At 36.0% G+C, this 23,428-nt stretch overlaps 1 protein-coding gene across 5 annotated transcripts in view; it reads right to left on the bottom strand.

The window, feature by feature from the left end:
- The window catches only part of FAT1 (FAT atypical cadherin 1), a 112,235-nt gene that overhangs the window by 50,723 nt on the left and 38,084 nt on the right, over window positions 1-23,428 (bottom strand). For all 5 annotated transcript variants that reach the window (XM_080378605.1, XM_080378606.1, XM_080378602.1 and 2 more), the window contains exons 3-4: window positions 22,724-23,038; window positions 3,770-3,831 (exon numbers count right to left, since the gene is read on the bottom strand). In XM_080378605.1, the coding sequence (XP_080234731.1) occupies window positions 3,770-3,831; window positions 22,724-23,038 (377 nt within the window). The remainder of the gene's footprint in view (window positions 1-3,769; window positions 3,832-22,723; window positions 23,039-23,428) is intronic.

Below are 23,428 nucleotides of genomic sequence, written 5' to 3'. Positions count from 1 at the left end.
TATTACACAAAGCATTTAAAAAAAAAAAAAAAAAACAAAACAACAAAACAAATTCTTCACTGATAACAGTATTACCTGACCTCTAGAAGTTTAGCTAAATCTCAGTTTCCGAAGGGGATCTTTTAAAAAACAAATCGGCATTAAAGACAGGGAATAATGATGGGTAAAGACATCTTTTTTTTTTTTTTTCAATCTTTCATGTTCTTTTCCTTTGCTGTTGGGCTGTTTTTTTGTTATAGCTGTAAAATTTTAATCCTTGTGTGTCTCAATTTAAAAACAATTTTATGACCCGGTGTAGCACTTTCTCAGCTTTTCTATGGTCTCCCCTTAATTTTCTTTTAATCACTCCCCCCCAAGTTAATTTACCTTCCTTATTATTACATAGAAACACACAGGGATGTCTGAGGGTCACCTACGCCAGCTCTACTGTAATCAGAGGAACCAATAAACTGTGGTATGTTAATCTAATTCTATGTGATACTTCTCAAAGCTATAGAGGAATGCATAACATGATTAAAAAAAAACAAACACCCGATGTTTCTAACAAATTATGCAGGAAATGTGTTACTGCAGTTTCATTTTGGTTTTGAGTTTTAAAGAAAGAAACAAGTCTTTGCTGGGAGGCAACTGTACAGAACTCAGTCACTACAGTAGCACTGGGAAAACGCAAGGAAGACATATGGTTGGACTCAATGATTTTAAAGGTCTTTTCCATCCTAAATGATTCTGTGATTCTAAGATCAGTGCTGTGGAGGGTGTTAAACAAAAAAATACCCCTTAACCCAAACAAAAAACCCTACACGCCACTGATAAAGAGTATTCCAGTTCCAACAATCCCACCACAACTTGGGGAGAACAAGTGTTTTTCTTCATGAATGTGGGTGGTGAATTCCTTCACTGATTCTTAGGATGCCTTGGGAAATCTGACTCGAAAAAGGTAAGGATTTAAGGATAATATGGCTACAAAATAAAGAAATGAATACCAATGGAAGACTTGACTGAATCCCTGATGAAAAAATGGTTTTACACTGACATGAATGAGGACATGATCAGATACTCTATTTTTGCCCTTTCACATCTATTTTAGGGGGAAAAAACCCCAAACTTAAATACATTTTAAATGTGGTATAACTTGCAAGCATAAACCAAGAAATATCACAATGAAACACATGAACTGCAACATGAAATGCAAATTGCATGCTCACCTCTAACAGATGGTAGGATTTCCACATACATGAATATCTGTTCCCTTCAGTACTTGTAATAGAACACCACCACATATCTTTCAGTTCAAAGAAAACCAAAAAAACCCCCAAAAAATCGAAACACATCCCAAAAGAGGAAAGAGGAAATTCCAAATGGTACAGAATAATTTGTCTGTTAATATAAAATTAGAAGTGCCCTGAGCAAGCAGATAAAAAAATGGCAAACTGGAGGAAAATCTAGTTTTGTTTGAATCCAGCATCAGTTTTGAAGGCATTACTGACATAACAAGCAGATATGAGAGAATAACATGAAGCTAACTTAAAATAACTGCATAAAAAAAGTACCAATTGCCATTCAGAAAATAGTTACAAGTTGGGAGTAAAAGAATGGAACATATTAATTACTACTATGCAAGCATGAGTGCAATCAAGGATCAAATTTAATAGCAAAGAAGGAATAAACCCACCAACCCATCTGGTCAAGATTTCAATGCTCAATTAATTAACCAGATGCTCAGCATTTGGCTCATAACATTTATGCACCATTCTGTGCATTTCTGGGTTTCTTTCCAAACTATTTTCAAAGTTGTAAACATAAAGCCAACAAATGGAAAAACTGCTACTTTGGGACACGTTGTCTATCAGTATCACACTGAAGAGTTCTTCCATTGGACACTTCACAGACTTTTATTTAAAACGTTAACAACCAGCTGAGATTCAAAGCGAAGGAAGAATGAAGAAATATAAACAATACCAGCAAGCAATAACCAATATTCCAAATTAAAGAACTATCAGCTTCATCTGCTATCTGTATAGAGAATGCTGAAATCAAAGAGCATTTATGTACCATTGTGCAAACTGTAACCTTAAAAAAAACCACTGTCAGAGTTCTACACATGTTATCTGTTATAACTTAAGGTTAAATTAGCAGGCATGACTGCTAGCAGACAACTGCCCACAACGTTACACTGCTAGTGTAAGCTCTGGCATAAATTTTGGCCCAGAGCCTGTAGCATGCTGCCACACCATTGCCTAGCTGCAGCCTGAGAATTCGCACAATTTCAAGCACCATTCTCAACAGCCAATTTGGATACAGCCACCTTGTTCCAGGGATATGGTATAAGCAATCAAAACCATACTGTGCCAGGTGGCTTCAAGGTCAGAGAATAACCACAGCTCATTTTATTTACTGTGTAAATCTAATACAAAAGCCAGCACAATATGCATGGAGTAAAAGTCATGAGATATGGATTTTATAACCAATATACATATCAGTGGTCAAAAAATAAGATATAACTGACATGAAGTGCTTTGGGAAACTGACACAAGCAGATTTAAGGAGGTAATTTCAAAAGAGAATAATATAATGACTTTATAATTTGCGGGAATAACATGTCTAGCACTAAATCAGATTTACCACTTAACTTTTCTACTACTACTACTAGAAACACACTAAAGAGGAAACTCCACTGTACTGCTACTTAGGTGCAAAGTTCTTTGCAAAGCTGACACAGAAATGAAAATAATGATTCAAATATGGTCCAACAGCTGCATTAATCCAGCTTGCAATGCACCAAAGGGATAGAAAAGGGCCAGGAAGACTGCATATACACCGGAGCTCTGCAAAAGGACAGCTTGTACTATCAGGGAATACGTTCTCCTCCAAGTCTATGCAGTCCTTGCATTCCTATCAGAAAACTTTTTTACAGATTTCACAAGTTCTTAGTCCAGACTTACTTCTCTAGTTTTAACATTAGTTTTGCTGGCTCACATTTCAGTCTTTTATCTGTCATCCCGGAGGAGAGGCGCATTTAAGGTTCCAGACAAATCTAAGTATGTATCACTGTGAGCATTAAGTTTTCACAGCAGGTGAAGTACAATGCTGTCACACTGCATGACAACATGGTGAAACTGGAAGACTCACGGTGGTCTATGTGTTTTAATTTCAAGTTGTTTGCCAATGAGAATAACCATCACATAAATTCCAGGCAATCAATTAAATGAAGCTAAATAAAAGAATTACATCATTCATTTCATGCTCTTGGACTCCGACTCTATAATGCATATTTTGCAACTCATCTACTTATGTGATTGATAAACATGTTACCCAGAAAAAATGTCAACTCACAATCTGTCTGTATTCTCAATGTTAATAAAAGATTCTGCACTTGTTTTTCAGAGGTCTATTCAGCAAAATGCAGACTGGAATAGCTATTCCAATAATTACACAGGAAAATCATAAAAAAAGGGAATCACACTCCTTTTAACAGTCATGCCCTTATACTGTTTGAAAGAAAATCTTGGTTTACAGATATAAAAACAAACAAAAAGATTGCCTTCAATCTGTATCTTAACTCTTTTCTTATGGAAAAGTTCCAACACACTGTTTTTATAAGATAGGTAACTTTCTGCATTGTAATATATTGAACATAGAAGTAAACTACTTCTGAAATCCAGTTCTCTAAATTCTTTATATTGTAATCAAGTACTGTAAACTTAACTCTCTGTAAAAGAACAATAAACTTACAGTCACTGTTTTTCAGAGAACTAAAGAAATTACTTACCTCCAGTATGTGCTCTCCCTGCTGCTCTCGATCTAGTTTTCTAGATGTGGTTGTAATTAGACCTGTAAATAATAAAATAATAATTAATCAGATCCTTCAAGAAAATAATCCGAATGAAGGTTAGGTTAAACCCATAGTTACTGATACAGCCAATCTCAATTTCTTCTTATGGGTCTCTTCTCTTTTTGCAGAATTTATGCTTTTATTAAGGGAAGGGGTGAGGGGTTTCCAATCCTTAAGGGCCATGAAAATATTCTTTGCAATCTGAAAGCTAAGCTGTTGTAGTTCTTAGACATGGTTCAATTTTCCAACACATCTGTTCATGTCATGTTTCTGACAGGAGTAACATATGTAATTCACTCATATGAAGTCTTTTTTTTCAGAGGGCGTTTGTATGCCTTATTCAAAGGGTGCTTACACACATTATTTGGGTAATTATCAGTTTCTTCAGGAGAAACATCTATTTGTATTTTTAACAACAACAGAAAAAGGATGACCTGAAGAGATGCATTAATGGTGGAAACCAGAGCAATTTGTGTGTGTTGGCTTGATTTGGCAACAAGGAGTCAAACAGTTACTGTTGGCAATAGCAGAGAATAAGTGCAAGTTTTTGATTCATGACTGTGTTGCAAGAGTTCAATACTCTTTTGATGCAAGACTAGGAAGGCATGATGAGTTTTGCTTTAAACGAAGAAAGTCAAAGAGTAAGAAGTGACAAAACCCCCAGTGAAATGTAAATATGAAAGGATTTTATTTGAATTAATTCTCTCTAACAGCAGGTTCAAAATTTTAACTACTGAATTTCATGAAAAGTAAACTCAGTCAATTCTCAATTACAGTTGAATGTCTTGCTGTGATGGGGTTAACTGTGCCATGGATGCAGGCACAGGAGATAACTACTTCTTTGCTGCACAAAAGCTGTTAACTTGTTTGCATGAACAAGTTGGCCCCAGAAACACCATCACTGTGTTCACAAGGCACTGAGCCTGTGCTAGTAAATCCTGCTACAACAAACTTGGCTTTTCATGGAGCAAACACCAAGATCTGGATTTGCCCAGCTTAACCCACTACTGGCCAAAGCATCCCATATTCTCTGCAGCAAGAGTCCAGTATATGCTATATACAGAAGACACTACAATGTCACAAGACCTTTCCACTAACTGTCCCAGCTTGTCACAGTGACAGAAAAGCACTAACATCTTGATCTTTAATTGTGAAACTGAAAAACTGGGAAGCAATTACCCAATTATGGACAAAATAGAGAGCAAAACACAGGCCACACACTTATTGTTCCTTTTCCCAACTGTAGTGTAAGCTTTTTATTAATAAGACCTCTTATAAGCAAATTTAAACTCCATGTATAAAGTTTCCAAGGTTGATCTGCTACAACAAAACCCCTTCAGTTTTGTCTCACAGTTGATAGAAATAGAACAAGTAAGATGAGCAAGAAAGACTTCAATTTCACTTAAAAAAGAAAGGTCAATAGAGAAGTGTAGTGTATGTCACCAGTGCACAGCTACTCAATGCTTCTATGAAAATACAGTTGTAGTCTACATATACCTACAAAATAGAGAGCCTGTACTAAATATTATGAACAAAACTAGTATAAGGCAATATTACAGCTGTCATGCTCAAAAAACTGTTCTTCAAAAGATAGATAGTGCAAATAATGGCTGTTTCAATTACAGGCAAAACTGCACTTGTTTTTCCAGCAATTTGGTTTGTCATTGCACCAATATATTATATAACTAGTATTCTAGACATAAAGGTCTAAAAACTTTTTTTTTATTATTTTATCTTTTTATGCTTTTACAACACAGAATATATGTATGTTATTGTTAAAGTACATTTTTTGGCATTATGAAGTAATTGCCCTTAATTACAAAGAAAATGGAAATAAAAATTAAAAGAAAAAAAAGACAAGGAAAAAGCAGTTCCTTTAGTACTGTGAATTTGGGGATTGGCAGGGAGAAAGGATGTGACAACTTTATTAACCTCCTTGAGGGTAATATCTTCCAATAGAGATTACAGAGCTGTGAACAATGACAACTGAAAATATTTATTGTCACAGTCTAAACAAAGCTTTCTCCTAACTGCCTGGCCGATCAAGCCAGACCTTTACTTTTCACAGGCTCTGTGGGGAAACTGGAAGTGAACAAATGGCAGAACCAACGCCTCATCTACTTCCCTTCAGCAAAGGGACATGTAGGTGACTTCAAAGAAACACGTGCTCTCCTAAATACCTCTCTTTCTATGAGCACCTCTGGAGAAAGCCAGCACAAACCCTCCCATGAAGCATTAATTCCCTGAGACTCACCACAGCTGCAAGGGAAAAGGGTAAATTTCAGCACAGCTGCTAAAGGAGTTGGCTGTTGAATAGCTGGGTTGAAGATGGGGAAGATCTCAAAAAGTACAGGAAGAATAAAGTAATTCCAGCAGAAAAATCTCATTATGTTTGCATTTCTTTGAATATTCAATACTCAGTCTATACAAGGGCACGTAGTGGTAGGACAAGGAGTAATGGTTTTAAGCTGAAAGAGGGTAGATTTAGATTAGATACTGGGAAGAAATTCTTTCCTGTGAGGGTGGTGAGGCACAGGAACATGTTGCCCAGAGCAGCTGTGGATGCCCCATCCCTGGCAGTGTTCCAGGCCAGGCTGGATGGGGCTTTGAGCAACCTGGTCTAGTGGAAGGTGTCCCTGCCCATGGCAGGGGGGTTGGAACTAGATGGTCTTTAAGGTTCCTTCCAACCTAAAGCATTCCATAACTTTATCATTCCATCTCTCACAGCTGCAGCAAGTACAGAATTGTTAACATATGAGAGCAGGAAGATGGCACCTTTCAACAGTTTCCTATCCAATTTTTCCCAATCAAGAGCCTTAAGAGCCACCACTAACCCCAAACAGTTCTGCTGCAAGCACTCTAGACAAAATTCTACCATATACCACTACTCTATGTATTACATTTTGTTGAACAAAGTCCAATTCCAGATGTAACTTCTGTTAATAAAGTTGGCCAATAGAACTCAAACAGGTAAGCAGAAAAATATCCAGTAAGCACAAATATATATGCTTTGATCTGTCAAAACCTCCAGTCTTTTCAACCAAGCATGCCACACTTCTGTTAAAACATGTCAGACCAATAACAGAAGGGTTTAGTCTTCACCATATATATCCTGTATATTCAGCAGAAGCTAACTGCCAGCAAAGGAAATGTAACACTTCTTGATTTAGAACTGCATACACATGCATGACATTCTTTTTATTTAACTCTTTACTGCTAGCCACTTACCTAAGTAAAAATTTAGCTTCAGTGAAGTGTTTCACTACAGCTTAAGACTGTAAAAGGTTTATTATGGCAATCACTAAGTTTTTCCCATTTTTTCAAGTTTTTCTATATTATAAAACACTTAATGCTGCACCAAAAATTTTCACCAGTTTTTGAAGAGTTTTTCTGAATTAGGGCCATAATAATAAGGTCGAGTGTTCCTATGCAGCGTGGCTTTTGTGACTGCCCATTAAGAAGCCTGGGGAGAACCTTAGGACCTAATATAAGCCATCTCCCTGCAACAAGAGCCATCACTTTCTACTGAAAACAATTAAGTTCTCAAACTTTTTATACTGAGCTCCCCCTCTTCTGTAACCTTTGCCATGCCCCTCCCTCTATAGAAATAAATGAATAACCACACCTTTATATTTGTATATAACCACACAAAGTTCGTTAATATTAATTCCACGCTACTAGCTATCTTTATAGCATGGATTGTCTCAGCAATGAAAGAAATAGCATCAGAAAAAGTGGTCTTTTCAAGGGAAGGAGGAAGGCTCAAAATTTTTGTCTTGCTTGTATATATCATTTATTCCCTTCTACAGGCACACCTACAAGTGCATACATTTGTGCTTTCAGAAACATACAGCCTTTCCAACTGCACATTCAGCTTGAGACGATGAAGATTCCGGAGCTGTATGGGAGTTTGGCTGTTAGCCAAAGCTAACCCACCACAACCCAAAAAACTGAAACAGATGCCAAGTCTACTAAGCTGCCTCTGATGAGTCTGACCTGATAGGCTTGATTTGAATGTAGTATAATACTATTTGAATTGTAGTGTCTGAGAAGAAATACAGTTTCTCTGATCTTTGAATGCACGGGCACTGAAGGTTTTAAGAAATGTGGAACACAGCTACCACATTTTTTATCACCAACTTCAACAGTGACATGACATTGCAATTAAATATAAGGGACATCACATTTTGTTGATGAGATTTTTGTCTTCTGTGTTGAATGTAAACTATAACCAGTCAGCAGAAATGATTTCTCTGGATTGCATTAGTGCAACTCCATCAGTTTAAATCTTTAGATCAATTTATTTATAATATTTTATTATTTAAGGTCTTGTTCTCCCACTTCAACCTCAAAATGACCAATTACTAATGAATGTTAAAAACAATTATCTCTGTATTTTCTTTACAGAATCTTAATATATAAGTCAGTTTAATACTTGAAGAAAGTAAGGATTTAAAACTCACATGTAGCTGTAATGATAATCTAGTTTGACTACTGCATTAACACAACCCTAAAGCACTGGGCAAATTACAGCATACATTCTGTAAGTGGAAGACCAATTATGTCTTTTCAAGTGATAAAGATGCTGTCACACCTCAAGGCAGGATTCCTACTAATCTTCCTCATTTAAGAAATACTGCATTATATCCAATTCAAGACAGCTTTCCCTTCTAGACAGACGAACAGATCCTTCTTTTGTCTGATAGACTAGTAAGCCCACTGTAATCAGCAGTTTCCTTCTCATGAAAGTACTTACTGCGATCAGGTCATGTCTTGGACATGTCTGATAATAAAGTGAGCAATAAAGTCCCACTGTCAGGAAGATGTCTTACGACATTGTTTTAAACTGCTTCAGTATCTCAACCCTTTCTGAAATATGGACAACATGACAAGCACAATAATCCATGATTGTTTCATCACTGCCACAAAAAGATGACTATTTTTTTTCAGTCCTCTTTCAACTGATTTCAGGTTAACTATGATTTCCACCTAACTTTACACTCGATGACCATCAGAAACATCCCATATCTCCTTTCCAAAGGTGTTAGGATAAGCTTTTTGGCAAAACTGTAGTCAAATCTTGTCTCCTAAGCCAAGACAAGGTTTCACAACCAAAGTAAATAAACAGGTTAATAAAAACAGGTCAATGAAGAGTAATAGCAAAAGGATTTAAGAACAGATTTCAGCTTTGCAGCTGACAGAACATAAAGTCCATGTCTTACCAGTCATGTATAGATAATGATTATAAGCTAGGCAATATCACCATGAAGGCAGGCTGCTGAGTTAAAAACCAAACAAGATCATAGACCATCCAGCTATTGTACTGGAGAAAGCATATCATAAAGGAACTGAACAGCTTTGGTTTACATAGTCCTAACTAAAGATAGTTCTTTAGCAGTTTGACTTGCTTTTCATTCCTAAACTATTGCTTGTCCCAAGCACCTTAATAGCTCTCAGTAAAACCAGCAACATAATTATCACCAGTAATTTCCAAGTGCTGAAAATATGATTGTAAACATAGTAGTCCCAAAAGAAACCAGCAATATCATTTACAAGCACATTAAATGGCTGCAAATACCTCTTTTGTTCAAGTAGAATATTTAAAACCAATCATTTCTTTTCTTTCAATAAAGACTAAAAATGATACCACTTTTCAAGGGAAATCAAACGCCCAGGTTCCTCTTTCCACTCTTAGCTGACTACCCTACCCATTAGCTAGAGCTGTGTTTTTGCTTGCTTGTTCTCTCTAGCCTCTTGAATCTTACCTTTTTTGCTACACAGTTGTTTAGGTAGAACACAAGATGACTTCTGTATAGCACAGTTTACAGCCTGTAGCTTAGCAGACTTCTCTAGGCAGTTTAAATCCACTTTTGGGACTCAAGGAGTAGTTTTCCACTCCACGTATGAACTTTCTGATCAGGGTATTTTACAAAAATGAGTTACGCTACCCTATAAATAGTTTTAGAAAAATTAAAAGGTAGATCAACTGCAGTACACTGCGCTGAAATCAGTGTTCCCTTTCTGTTAAGTATAGCACGATTGCACTCAACTAGTAAAGTCTTGCACAGCTTTGGTGCCTTTCCCCCTTCACTTCCCATCTGCGGCAGTCCGGGCAAAAGCCAGCAGGACATTCTCACAGTGTACAGGCACCTAGGTAAACTCCAGACCGAAAGGTCTAAAACGCTTCATAGAACTACACACTATTTGCTCTTCAGAACACCTTTTCTTTTTATTTAGGCACTTCCTTATTCCTGTTTCAGATGCAGATGGATTTCATCAACAACCCCCGCCCCCCCCCCCCCCCCCCCACCTTTTTGGCACATTTATCCCAGCTGAATAAATATCTTGCCCTTTGAATGGTACTCCACCAAAAAGAAAGTAATAATTGAGATCTCAGTCCCACCCAAGCCAGGATTACATCAAATAAGGGATAACCAGCCTAGTCCATAGGGACATGCTTTTGTCAGCACATCAGACATTTATTGAAGTACAGTAATATCTGTGTTTATGAGTTTGTTCCTTGTTGCCAAGAGAAACTGTAAGCTTTGTATATGAGGTCAAAAAGTTACTCAATCCTGTGGCTGATAATTCATACCAGTCACTATGTTAATCAGCAATCAGGCAACTTAACTACTCAGTCCTACTACTATGAAGCGTTAGTGCAAGGTGCACATCTGAAGTTGAGTCACATCCCTAAACAACTTTAACAGCATACAGATACAAAGACCTGCAATTTGCTGATCAGAGAACTCATTAATCATTTTAGTGATTGCAAGCAGGGAGCAAAGACAAGCAACCCACCAAAGATTATTAACGTATGGTATAAGGAGGAAAAACACTTCATATAAACAATTAAGTCATCCAATCCAATAAACACTGTCAAGCTTCAATTTCAACTAGATTTCAAATGAAGTATAAAATCTGTGTTTAGTGATCGAACAACTATAGAAAATTTCTCAAATGTATCCTACAAAAGTAAACCATGTAGTTTTGTATAGTCTTAATCAGTCACAGAGTACACTATTTCCAGTCTGGGTTTACCAAGACAGCGGCGTAACTGCTTCTGCAGTAATTCTTTTACTAGTAAAACTATTTGGGGAATAATGAAAAGAAAGATATAAATAATCACATGTGCTCAAACAGCTATACTAGAAAAATAAACCTAAGTCTAAGATCCTGTTTTCTCAGTGCTTGAAAGCATTTAGGGTACGTCCAGTTTCACTGACAATCATATTCTTTTGGTAGTTTGTTTTTCTCATACATAAGATAAAAAACATAAATGTAAGTCATAAGCAGTATAAAATGAGATCAGACATGCAAAAAAGGTACTTAAATAATAAAAGAATAGCTAAAATAATTTTGAATATCAAATAAAACAAAACCTAAGTATGACTATTGAAAGGAAACTAAGTGATGATAAATTTCCTGTAGAATGAACTTTGATCTTACTATCAACAGAACACTAAAAATTTCTGTTACCGCTTCGCTTACTTTGCAAAAAAATCCTTGCCTTCAGCACCATCTGGTATACTTAAAGCCACACCAATTCAAAGCTCAAATGCCTTCAGTAATCAACTGTAAGTAACGTGATCTTCACCACTCACCTTTATTATCTCACTTTGAGACATACCATCTTCAATAATTAAGTACAGAATTATAGCCATAAAATCTCATATCATCTTGAAAGATCTTTTCAGACCTGACATAATCTTACTGCATTTATAATGCCTGAACAAATACAGAAACATCGCACTCCTTTCCAAACTTGGCGCTTTTTTACCCCCCTAAACAAAGGAAATGCATTTTTTGTATTACAGTAGCCAGCACTGCGTTGTTAATACGTTTCAAGAGAACTCATGACCAGTTGAGAGAATTATTTCAGATTGATTATTAATGCATTGAGGTTAGTTTTGAGGCAATTCCTCTGCTGCAGACATTTTACAATTTCATTATTATTCTCCCATAAAACTATTGCAACACACATGTGGATTAAAGACCACTGACAAATTCACAAAGAAAGAAATGGTCCCTAGAATTTAGAGCAGGTTTCCATGTTGGCTACTGTCTTGACGTCAAAATTGCTTTTATGCAATTCAACTGTTTTTATTAACACTGGTTTTTAGTCACAAAACAGTGTTTTGGTTGCAATTACAGCATTTAACTAATGGCAGCACTGGTTGAGAACGACTGAGTAACATGAAAAATTATTGAACTCATTTTGGCATTTCATAAAACTCTACAAACAGGAAAATGTATTATGGCGGAGAGTAGAAAGTTTGACGCTACTTGTTTGGTTGTTTTGGGGTTTTTTTGGCAAAGTATGAGAACAGCTGTTTAAAACATTTTGATACATTACAGTGATACGTTCTAAGTGAAATGAGAAATTAAAATGTCTAGTTTAAGTTTCTTAGTATTTAGCATATTATAATAAGGAAGAATCTTTTGGAAAAAGTTTCCAAATAATCAATACAGATGCCAGGAAACTGAACAGAAGTACTAGTTTTAAATGTGGTCTCTTCTTCTTGTAACAACCTTGGAAGCAAAACTGTAAAGGGAGGGTTTTGATCTCAGTTATCTTAGCACATCTAAGACTCCATCTATACAAAGACAAATGAGACCACCCACTGGATCTAAACACGTACAGGTCACAAAATACCACCAGCACAAAACAGAAGTCTTTCATACTTAGAAGTGGCTCATAATTCCATTACAATGCCATACTGTTGATGCCAAAAAATCCCCCCAGAACAGAACAAGGGAGTAAGCAGCCACACAAAATACAGCTTAATATTGAAAATGGTCATTTTATAGATAGATAAAATTATTAATGAAAGACACTAATCTGAGAAAGTCACAATTTTTTATTTAACTAATATTATATTTTGAAATATAAAAGTGTGACTGTTTTTTAATTAACTGATTTGTAGAGAACGGATACAAAACTAGCTACCTGATTCTTATGGACAAAATCCATTCCCTCCGAATTTTGAAGGTAGGGCTTAAGGAAAGGGAAAATTCAGCTTACAAATGTTCATCACCATGTATGTCTATATGGTTTATTTATTTTTTATTGATTCAAACGATGAGGATTTCCTTAAGAATGCTCATCAGTTGCAAGAGATGGCTGGTCTTCCTTATCAACTTCAGGACTAGCCATCCAATTTGAAAATAGTCTTCTGAATTTGAAGACAGACAAGTTCAAGAATATGTCTCCTTAAAAAGCCAACAAATAGAACTGTATTTCTATTTTTGAAGCACAAAGTTTCTGAAAGACTAGAAGAGGAATTAAAAATGTGATCTGGCACACCCTCTTTCAACATTTATCACAACACCGATACTGGATGTAAAATTTTTTATCTAGGAACTGAGGCAGGAACTAAGAGCAGCATGCCAGAAAAAACCAAACATCATATGACCTAACACTATGAATAAAACCAACTTCTTTAAAAAAAAAGAAAAAAAAAAAAAAAACAACCAAACACAAACCAAAACCAAAACTACTTTATTCCAGTGTTACCTGTATATGGCTAAACTAGGTACAGATAAGAAGTTTCAGCTATTTCAGGGTTCTGGGCAGTCTTAAACCTATAAATAACTTTCTTGGAATTTTCTTCAGTTACTCATTTAAACCTTTCCTATGAAACAGAAGTTGAGGCAACAGCGTAACAACTCTGTTACATACAATTGTCCTTACTATCTTCTCTTCTTTGATGTTATGAATGGTTTATGGATGACATATGTATTTACAAAAGTACTGAGAAAAACCACTGAAGAGACACTAAGAATATTAGGGTGTTTCCAACACCATTACAGGCTTTATTTCGACATCCCCTAACTCCCTATACATCTGAACCCTAAAAAAGTAGTTTCTAAGTGAGAATTTGGAGATTTATATAATGCTGCTGCCCTCTCCCCCCCACTCCCCTTGTTTTACTGGCATGTTGCTTCTTATATTTAGAAGACACAATACTAGTAGAACAAGTCTGGAATGCACTACAGTCTTTCATCTACTGATTTAAAAGGAACTGCTTTTGTAACTGAACGATATGTAAAGACCTCCATGCAACACTAATGACAGAGATGATTACATAAACTGCTTCCAAAGGTCTTCTCAACTCTCAGAAAAGCTGAAAAATTTTACAGCTGACTCCTAGTTAGCCTTTGACTGTGACTCCACTGTGAATTTTTCAGATAGAAAAATATGTTACTTCATGTAGAACTGTATTTTTGCTGGGATTGATCTTTTCTTTTTATCACTCAAAACCCAAGCCAAGCTAGATGTGAATCTGGGCACTCATTCTGAGTAATCTTCTCTTAATAGGAAATGAATCAATACTAATGTTATAGTGTTGCTATAAACACAGACTCCATTAAGCCACACTACTCAGAGTGCCTATCAAGGAAAGACTATGTGTGTGAAGGTGGTACTATGCAAGTGGCTCATAATAGTATCTGATCACCATCTCTTCCCTGGCTAGAATTGTAATTTCACATGTTATATATTCCAGCTCAAAAGAACATACACTACGTCTGCATGTCTGCATCACTATTTCTGCATCAGAATATGGGAAAACTGTAAAAAGGCCTCACTTTGTTTTGAACTCCTGTTTCACAATACAGATCATGCAGAGTATGACCTGAAGTTTTTATGTAGTTCCAGGGACAGAAAAAGGAGAAGGGAAGGACTGCTGTGTTTTCTGTTTATTTTCCCATTTCTCTTTTTCCAAGGAGAGGTAAGAAAATAAACAAATAAAGCCCCAACACCTCCACCAAAAATATAAAAGAAGTGGTCTCTACATAAATGCTTGCAAATAGTTTTTAAAATAGCTGTCTATATTATAGCAAATCTTCTGTCTTTTCAAGTTCTAAATCCCTAAATATTCTAGAGTGGATGTGAAGATATTACTAGAAATTTCATAGATAGGAACTTGTTCCCAGTTCCAAAAACGACCAGGTTGAAAAACACTAGTCTAACAGCACTTTAAGTGCTTTAAATGGTATTTATGAAGGAAAATAAAGGTAGCTTTTTGCAGAATTAAATTCTCTTTCCAAATGTATATCTATAGAAACTTCTGTCTATTCATGTAACCCTCTCTGGTTGCAGTTTAACAAACATTTAGGTTAATTCTGGTCACATTTTCAGTAAAGATAAAGAAAATCTTTCTAGAGACAGTGTAACCAAATACTTCCATTTTATCTCCATGTGATGAGTAAACAGTTGGGCGCATGCAGGCTGCTACATACACTTTGACGTGTGTGACATGAATGAGCAATAGTTGAGCCTGGCATTATTTTCTAGCTGCTGAAGTAACATGAACTATTTCAATGCCTGGGTCTTTATTTAACTTTAAATCACATTAGTGTGCAATACAGTAATACTGGTTTCATTCAAGTTTCAAAATATTAGGTCAATTGGGATTAAAACCCACAAGCAGTTAAACAACAAAGGTTTCCTCTGTTAAAATGAAGCCAATACTACTGTGCGGTCACCGGCCCTTCATTTCCTCACTAAGTAATTCTCCAGTGTTATCGGAAACCCATGGAAGTTGTTTGCAGCCATACCCATTTCCTATTTCACTTCACTCAGTCTCCAAATCAGACAGACACACGCACACAAGGATACTATTTTAAAGGTAACAAAGAGCATAAAATGATAAAATCATGTGAGACAGATGTTTTGCCCATGAGCTATTAACATTTTATAATTTTACAAAGCTCTAATAATTACCGGAGACTAACAAACATGACAGTGAGAACCGTTCAACAGAACAAACTTTTTAGATTAACATAGTGTTCTATTTTAAGATTGTATATATCAAAATATCTTTAAATCAGCACTTAATGTGAAGGTTGACATTAACTTTGTAATGCATGTTTTGAGGTATGGTACAATTTAAGAAACAAAACCTGCCGTAATCCTAAATTGCCACAGGATTAATTCAGTGTAAGTACTTTCAAAAACTTGAGACAGTAAAAAAGAGCATAGTAAAAAGAAAGTAAGAGCAAAAAGTTATGTCAAATAATATTAAATCATAGAGAAACACTTATCTTCAGATTTAGTCACTCAAACTGGGAAATTCCAGAGTCAAGTCTGCCACATCATCTTAACTTGACTGTCTCACCTGTGTGCATTAAGATGCACAGACTCAGGCCTCATTGGGAGGCACAGGACAGAGTATGTTCCGAAATGGCTAATTACTCAATGCTTCTGCTGGAATTCCCTGCGTAAGAAAGGCCTTATCTAAATGGCCTAACTCCTACACCATAGGATTACTAATTGCCTCAAAGGAACCTCAGTGGCATTCTCAAGGTAATACCCAAATGCTTCATAAATATGGATGAATATTTATTTGAATATTCACAACACTCTTAAGCAATTAGCTTATGCAACTATTCCTATTTTACACCTATAAAACTGAAATATGGGGAAATTAACACTCAGAATTAATTTTGTCATTCTCCTGTCCAAGTTATGAACCCAAGCCTAATTTTTGGAAGCATGCATCATGCTTATATCAAGTTGCATTAAAGGTATCAAAAGCTATATTTTTGCAGTCAGCACTTCTGCAACCCTGGCTCAGAATTGTTATACGGAGCAATGGCAGGTAACTCCCTGCCTCATTTGCTATTATTGTTTTGAAATTCTGAAGTAAGGCATGGCTTCTGGAGAAAGCGTGATTTGCTACCCAACCCCGACTACTTCCCCAAGCCAAATCTAGCTGGTACAATATACATATATACATATAACAGAAGTCCTGTGGAAGCAGGAATAAGCATACCAATTTGGTAAAAAGATCAGAAATTCTTGCCTGAGTACTACCTGCCTGAATACTTGGGCGAGGTAATAAAATATAAAGTACAAGGGTCTTCTCTCATCCTGTATGGACACCTGGTTAGGATTCCAACTTCTTGCTTAGGAATACTAAGGAAAACTGGAACTCCCTTCACCATGCAAATGTAGTTTTTGCTACTTTAATGTGCATACTGATACTTACAAGGTAGTATACGCTTCTTTCAGACACCTTAACTTAGCAAATTTTGAGATATAAATTACACAAAGCCTGTATCATTGACTAGCTGCCATGCTTTAGAATCAGTGGCATGGCAAAACTATTCCATCCATATGGAAACTGAAACAGAGCCCAGGGGAATTCAGTCACCTCCTTTTCTTTAGAGAGAGTTCATTGTAATGGCTCTAGTTCTGCAGCAATTAAGGATGTTTCTCCTTAGCTCTTAAGTTGTGGTGTTTTACACATGACTTGTAGAGCTACTGTTGTTGGTCAGTTAAAGGTGAATACCTTTTTTCTATTCACATGATGTCTGCAAGCCCACAGTTTAAAAAGTAAAAATAGATGAAAACTACAGAACATAGGAAACAATGATAGAAAAACAATTTCCTTTACTATGTCACTCTGGTAAGTATACATTTTAAAATGGGGAGGTAGTTTGCATACTACCCTTACAATTCTTACTGGGTGAAACAAAGATCTTGTATTTAATGCATGTCCCACTTTTCCGTCTCAGTAAGAAGTTACACGTTTTGATTGAAAGCTCTTAGTAAAATGAGTACAATAACCACGTCTTGAAACTGGCACTAACAGATCCCATTTCTAAATGGTTAATCCAATATATGATAGAAATGATATAGTTATGATTCATAAATCTACATTTATATACAATGGTATTTTCAGTTATTAGTAGTAGATGCCATACTAAGTACCTGTTCCACTTTCTTTAAGAATTACTGCAACGCTGCTTTTGGCTGTCATGCTTCCAGTATTCCTCCCCAAAAAGCAATAAGGCAAACTAAGATATTATAATATTAAAGAAACAAAAGATGGGAAAAAAATATACATTTTTCCACTCAATATGGTTGTGTTCATGTAAAGATAAAAATATTCAGTAATTTAATTCAAACAATAAAAAATACTCATTTGTATTTTGCAAATACAACTATGGAGTTTACATAAGTGATATGTTAAACTTTTCACTCCTACAACTAGATTGGAGTTGAATCACTTGTAAGTGAAACAGGTCATTACTATTTCCCTGAAGCACCGTTTTTCTGTCCATCTCATTGCTTTCATAGACAAAACATATCCAAATGCATCCACTGAAATACAGAAACTAGCAACTACAAGTATTTTGATAATTAACTTTCATAGTCTTTGACCTTGTTACAAGGTAATTATGAAATGTAAAAAGAAAAATATCTGAATAACTCACAAGCAAATAAACCACACCCAAGTCAAATACTACTAAGCTATTTTCTATTATACATATCAGAAAAAATACTGCACATTGTGAGCACCAAAGCACAAAAACTAGAGTATATTTACTGTTATATAACCCTCTGCTTTACATGGGTGTTGCTAAAAGTGCAAATCTTTCTGATCCTCAGTGCAACAGCTCTAGGGTTAAGTGGCAAGATTAACCATACAGTCCCAGGACCTATATTCTGAACAGCTAGCAAAATTCTGCCATCTCCTTCCATCTAAACATATCAAAATGCTTTGGAACTCTAGGAGTTTTACTTATATATTAAATTGTAAGCTATTTTGCGAGAAGTTAAGCAGATATAAAGTAGTCATTGTAACTTACATATTTGTCTACAGTTACATATTGTCCACAGTTATGTTCAGGGTGAGCATGAAAGTTATGCAATTCTTTCCTGCAAATGGTATTATGATAACTATATTCCACCTGGCCAGCTCACACATGCAGGAGTTTTTTCATTACATGGAAACTCCAAAACTAAAGAGGACTGTTTTTAATTTGCTTTAATGAAGGTGTATCTGAAGAGATTATAAAATGTCCTATGATGTACTGTGTTACATACCCTGCTCCAAAAAGTGAAACAGCATTTCCGCATACAAAGAAAAACTCAGCAATGTTTCATTAACTGAATGATTTCATATATACTTAAAATAAGATTTTTTTTTCGTGCCAATCAACATTTACTGAAGGGGATACTTGGAAACCGATCACTGTAAGAAGCATGGCAGATACTACTTCAGCTGGTACCATTTTTAAGAAACTGATCAGTCAGTCAATAGTTCTTGTCCTGAAAAGAAATCTCTTCTTCTGTGGAAGATTAACTATATCCTACATAGGTCCACATCAGTGGTTTACCATCTAAAAATTCAGTATTATTGCACAAAACCAGACATATCTTAGTTTGGAGCCTATACAATTCTAGAAATTAATTAGCTACTTCCAGAGAACAAAAAGCAGTATTTTACTTGACATAACAGGTTGTTGTAATAATGTAATAATAACAGTATAGTTTACTGCTATTTACAGTCCGTATTATTATTATATGTGGGAGTTCTAGCCATTGACCACAATACCATAGTGTTAAATTCTATAAAGAGACAGAAAAAGATGGATCCTTGATTTGGAGAGGAGACAACAACATATCAGCTGAAATGTATCTAACACTCATCACATACTTTAACAATCCCAACACCAGCCTTCCCTTCACTCAGACTGAATGCCATTAGAGTTCTCAATTTGCCTTTGAGGCTGCACAGCAGCCCAAAGTAATCAATGTTAACACACACTTAACTCTTACTCTGTCGCTTTCAGTGATACAATGGGATACAGTTAAAGACTTGATTCATATTCCAGCCCTATCTCCCCTTTGGCTGGAAGGGAAACCTGAGGCCCTGTGAAGGTTTCTCTTCCTTTGACAAACACCTTACAGGGCGATGGCCCCACAAGGTCCAACAAGGGTAACATACCTGCATAAGCAAACAAGACAGGATTTGGTCTCACTAATTCTCCTCAAGTTTACTCTTCAGCTAAGCTCTATTTTAAGTCATTGAGATAAAATAAACCATGTTATAACTACAATAACTAGTGCCTTTTAAAGTGATTTTTCAACTCCTTAACATCCCAATCTTAGTGAAAGCACTTTCACCCTATGTAAGATCTATTCAGGTCAAGTGTATTTGATTTCTAATAGACAGAAGAGAGACCTTGGAAGTTATGAACCTGATAATCTCAGTCAAAACTCATCTTAATCACTATGCGAATGCCTACTGCAGACTGACAGTTCCAAATTAAACATGTACAGGAAAAGACATGACAGCCATTAGACTGCATGAAATCCAGTGTTGTATATCATAAGAAAAAATATACATGTACTAGCTATTTAATATCAATTGAACTTATTTGAGTGCACTCTGGGAACACAACAGAAACAAACCAAAGAGGTCTCCCTTCTGCTCTGCCCATCTCTTCCCCTCCTTTGTTTATTATGCTTATCTTGCATTACAATTTTAACGGTAATAGACACCAATGAATTCATCTATCCTTGTGATTTTAACTATAGTTTAAAAAATATTTTCTCCTGCTGAATGTAAATCAGAATGAGATTCTTTTCCTCTCAGTGTTTATACTCAAATTATTTCATTAGTTTCAGTTGGTTGGTTGGTTTATTGTGCCCCCCCATCCCACCACCCCTTTAACACAGAGCTGAGAAGGACTCCAGACTGCACTGCTTTTGTCTACAGTATGCATGCTGCAATAAGGGCAGGTAAGAAACTCTCTTGACAGAAAATCTTTATTAGCTTTCTATTAAGTGCTCCTTATCACTTCACCATCTAGTGTGTTGAGCTCCCTCAAGCTCCCTTTCTAACATAAATGAGATCAGCAGTAAGCTCCTGCTTTGGAAAACTACAAACTCTGTCTGTAGACAGGTCACAATCTCCTTCTGCCCCAATTTTTCTATCCATTAAACAGGAATAAAGAGGTTTCTTCCTCCCAAAACTTCGGGAAGGGAGGCATGCAAGTGCCTTTTTTAAAACAATGTCTGGAAAATGCTGCATCTCAAGTTGCACCAGGAAAGTTTTAGATTGGATATTAGGAAAAATTTCTTCACTGAAAGGATGGTCAAGCATTAGAACAGGCTGCTCAGGGAGGTGATGAAATCACTATCCCTGGAAGTGGTTAAAAAACCCATACATGTAGGTGTGGTGCTTAGAGACATGGTTCAGTGGTCCCTTGGCAGTCCTGGGTTAACGGTTGGGCTTGATGATCTAAAGGTCTTTCCCAACCTAAATGACACTGATACAGAAGGCAGAGAGAAGTAGGAAAGAACCAGAAGAAAGTAAGTTACAGAAAAAAATAAGGAAACAGCAACCAAAAATATTCGGCCAATTATACAGTAAAGGCTAAATTCAGCCTTTAGTAGGTAGAGTTTATGTCCACTTGCAATTTGAGCACTGTAGTCATTCAGTTCTTTTCATCCAACTCACAGGCAATTTTACTCCCATTTTTATCAAGATCATTGATTGAGATGACAAGAAACAGAAAAGTAGCAGGCACGATACAAGAGCAGAAAGTTTTTTCTTTTGCATCATGTGTAAGCAGAGAAAAGCAAACAGAAATAAAGCACAGAGAGTTTCACTTTAGAAGACTGGTTGAGTTTTCCTTGCTTTACTTCTTCAGGCAGCCTCTGTTCTAAAACCACTTCTGTAAAAATAGTATTTAGCTACAGGCTTTAACTATGCTAAAGATCTTCTGTTGCTATAGCTATTTCATAAGTTTGTCTCAGCAATGTCTTCACAAGCAGATGCAGCACATGCTGACAAAGAAGGCATTGTCAGAAATTACTCAAACATACCTGTGTTTACATTCAGACCTTTGCTGTCACAGCAATTACAGCCGATCGAGCTGAAACAGCTGTGAAAGAACGAAGGCCATAGTGTCAATCCAGCCTTCAAAACAGGTTTTCACCCAATTTTTTGCTTCTTTAAATCCCCTGAAATTCCCTACACCAACAAGCAAGAGCTAAATTAATGTCTTCTATTTGCTCCCTTCTAATTACAGGGTTTATTGTACAGATATAAGTCGCTCCCTACACCTCTAGTCTAAAAATTTCCAGATTCTAAGAAGAACTTTCTGGCTGAGTGAATCAGAAGTATCTCCTGTAATTTGTACTGTGAAATAGTACCTAAATGCAACATATGAAAAGCTAAGCAGCATCCAACCCAACAAAATATTATTTTATCAAACCCAAACCATTCTTCAACATTAGCAAAGATTTGTGGAAATAACATCCAGTATATGTACTACTTTCTCTACGTTCATTCAGAAGCAAGGGATGGCAAGCAATCTTGTTTTATAAATTGCTGTGTAACTTCAGTTAAAATTTATTATCTTATTTGTTTCCTGTCTCTGTGCCCTGTACACATTTCGGTATTTGTTAAGAGTTACTAAAAGGACACTTGTTTCTTGTATTTATAATTCCCTGTTAAAACCTCAGTGTGTTTTTCTGAAGCTTCTGAAACAATCACTGAACTCAGACTCTCTTCATTACATAACAGCCACACCTGCAAATTATCATCCAGATTTTATATGTCTCACAATAGCAACAGTTACTTACAAAGACAGTTCCTTTTCAGTGTAAGACAAGTGAGTTTGCCGTTGATAAATAGCTTGCATCGCTTACGCTAACACTACCAGAAAATAAAAAGCCTGACAAAAAAACCTCCACAACTATGCATGAAAATTGGAAGACTCATACTGCTAAAAACAGCTTGGATGAAACTAAGCTAACATATGTATTTTTACTGTGTACTGACTACACTACAACAGCAAATGGGCATTGACTAATCTAGAGCCGAGCTACTCTGAAGTAAACCTTCTCAAAACATGCATAATGTGGATGTCAAGTACTTTGAACCAACTGCTTCACTCTCAAATCCTCTTCTACTTGTTTGTATAACTTATGAGTATTGACACAGCCCAAGATACCAGGTTAACTCCTAACTATTGTGAAAGCATGGTTACAATGTTAAACCAAAGATCTTGATTTTGCCTGGTTTATGTATTTACGCAAGTATGTCCATTCATATGTAAAATAAAACACTGTATTGTGCCTACCTGTTTTGGGGTTTATTGAAAAGAATCCCTGTGGATTTCCACTTGTAATCTTGTAGGTTAATTTTTCACTTGAACTAGAATCTGGATCAAATGCCTCAATCTGAATGACGGATACATCTTTAGGTGAGTTTTCCATGACCTCTGGGTAATAAACTGGTTCTGTGGTCTGAGGAGCATTATCATTAACATCACCAACTTCTATGTAGATTTCAATGAAGGAGGATAAAGGCACAACTCCTTGGTCTGTTGCATAAACAGTTAACCAGTAATGTGAAGTAGTCTCACGATCCAGGCGATCTGCAGTCTCAATAATACCTGTTTAATAGGAAGAAAAATAGATAGAAAATGCTCAATAAATAGGCAGAAGTTTGTAAAAATACAGGAAGCAACAAGCTTACTAAATTAATAGAAGTTCAAAATAACTGGCATTGATTTTACAATCTGTGTTAATATACACAAACATACTGAGACTAACTTGAAGCCACAAAACAAAATTACTACAACAGTTTTCAGCAGTTATGCATTACAGATATTAGAACAATATATTAGTTTCCTTTTCAACATCCTTTGTGATTTATTAGATCAGTTAGCACTATTCATAAAAGCTATGTTGCCTAAAAGATTAAATATAATGAGTAATTCACAGTCTCTTGGGGGTTGAATGACCCTCTTTATTCATCATTGATTATAGTGAATTTTATACCA

Source organism: Falco punctatus (genome assembly GCF_963210335.1).
Source record: "Falco punctatus genome assembly, chromosome: 1".
Classification (NCBI taxonomy): Eukaryota; Metazoa; Chordata; class Aves; order Falconiformes; family Falconidae; genus Falco; species Falco punctatus.
Note: the sequence above shows the minus strand (reverse complement) of the source record. Positions and strands in the feature narration are given on the sequence as shown.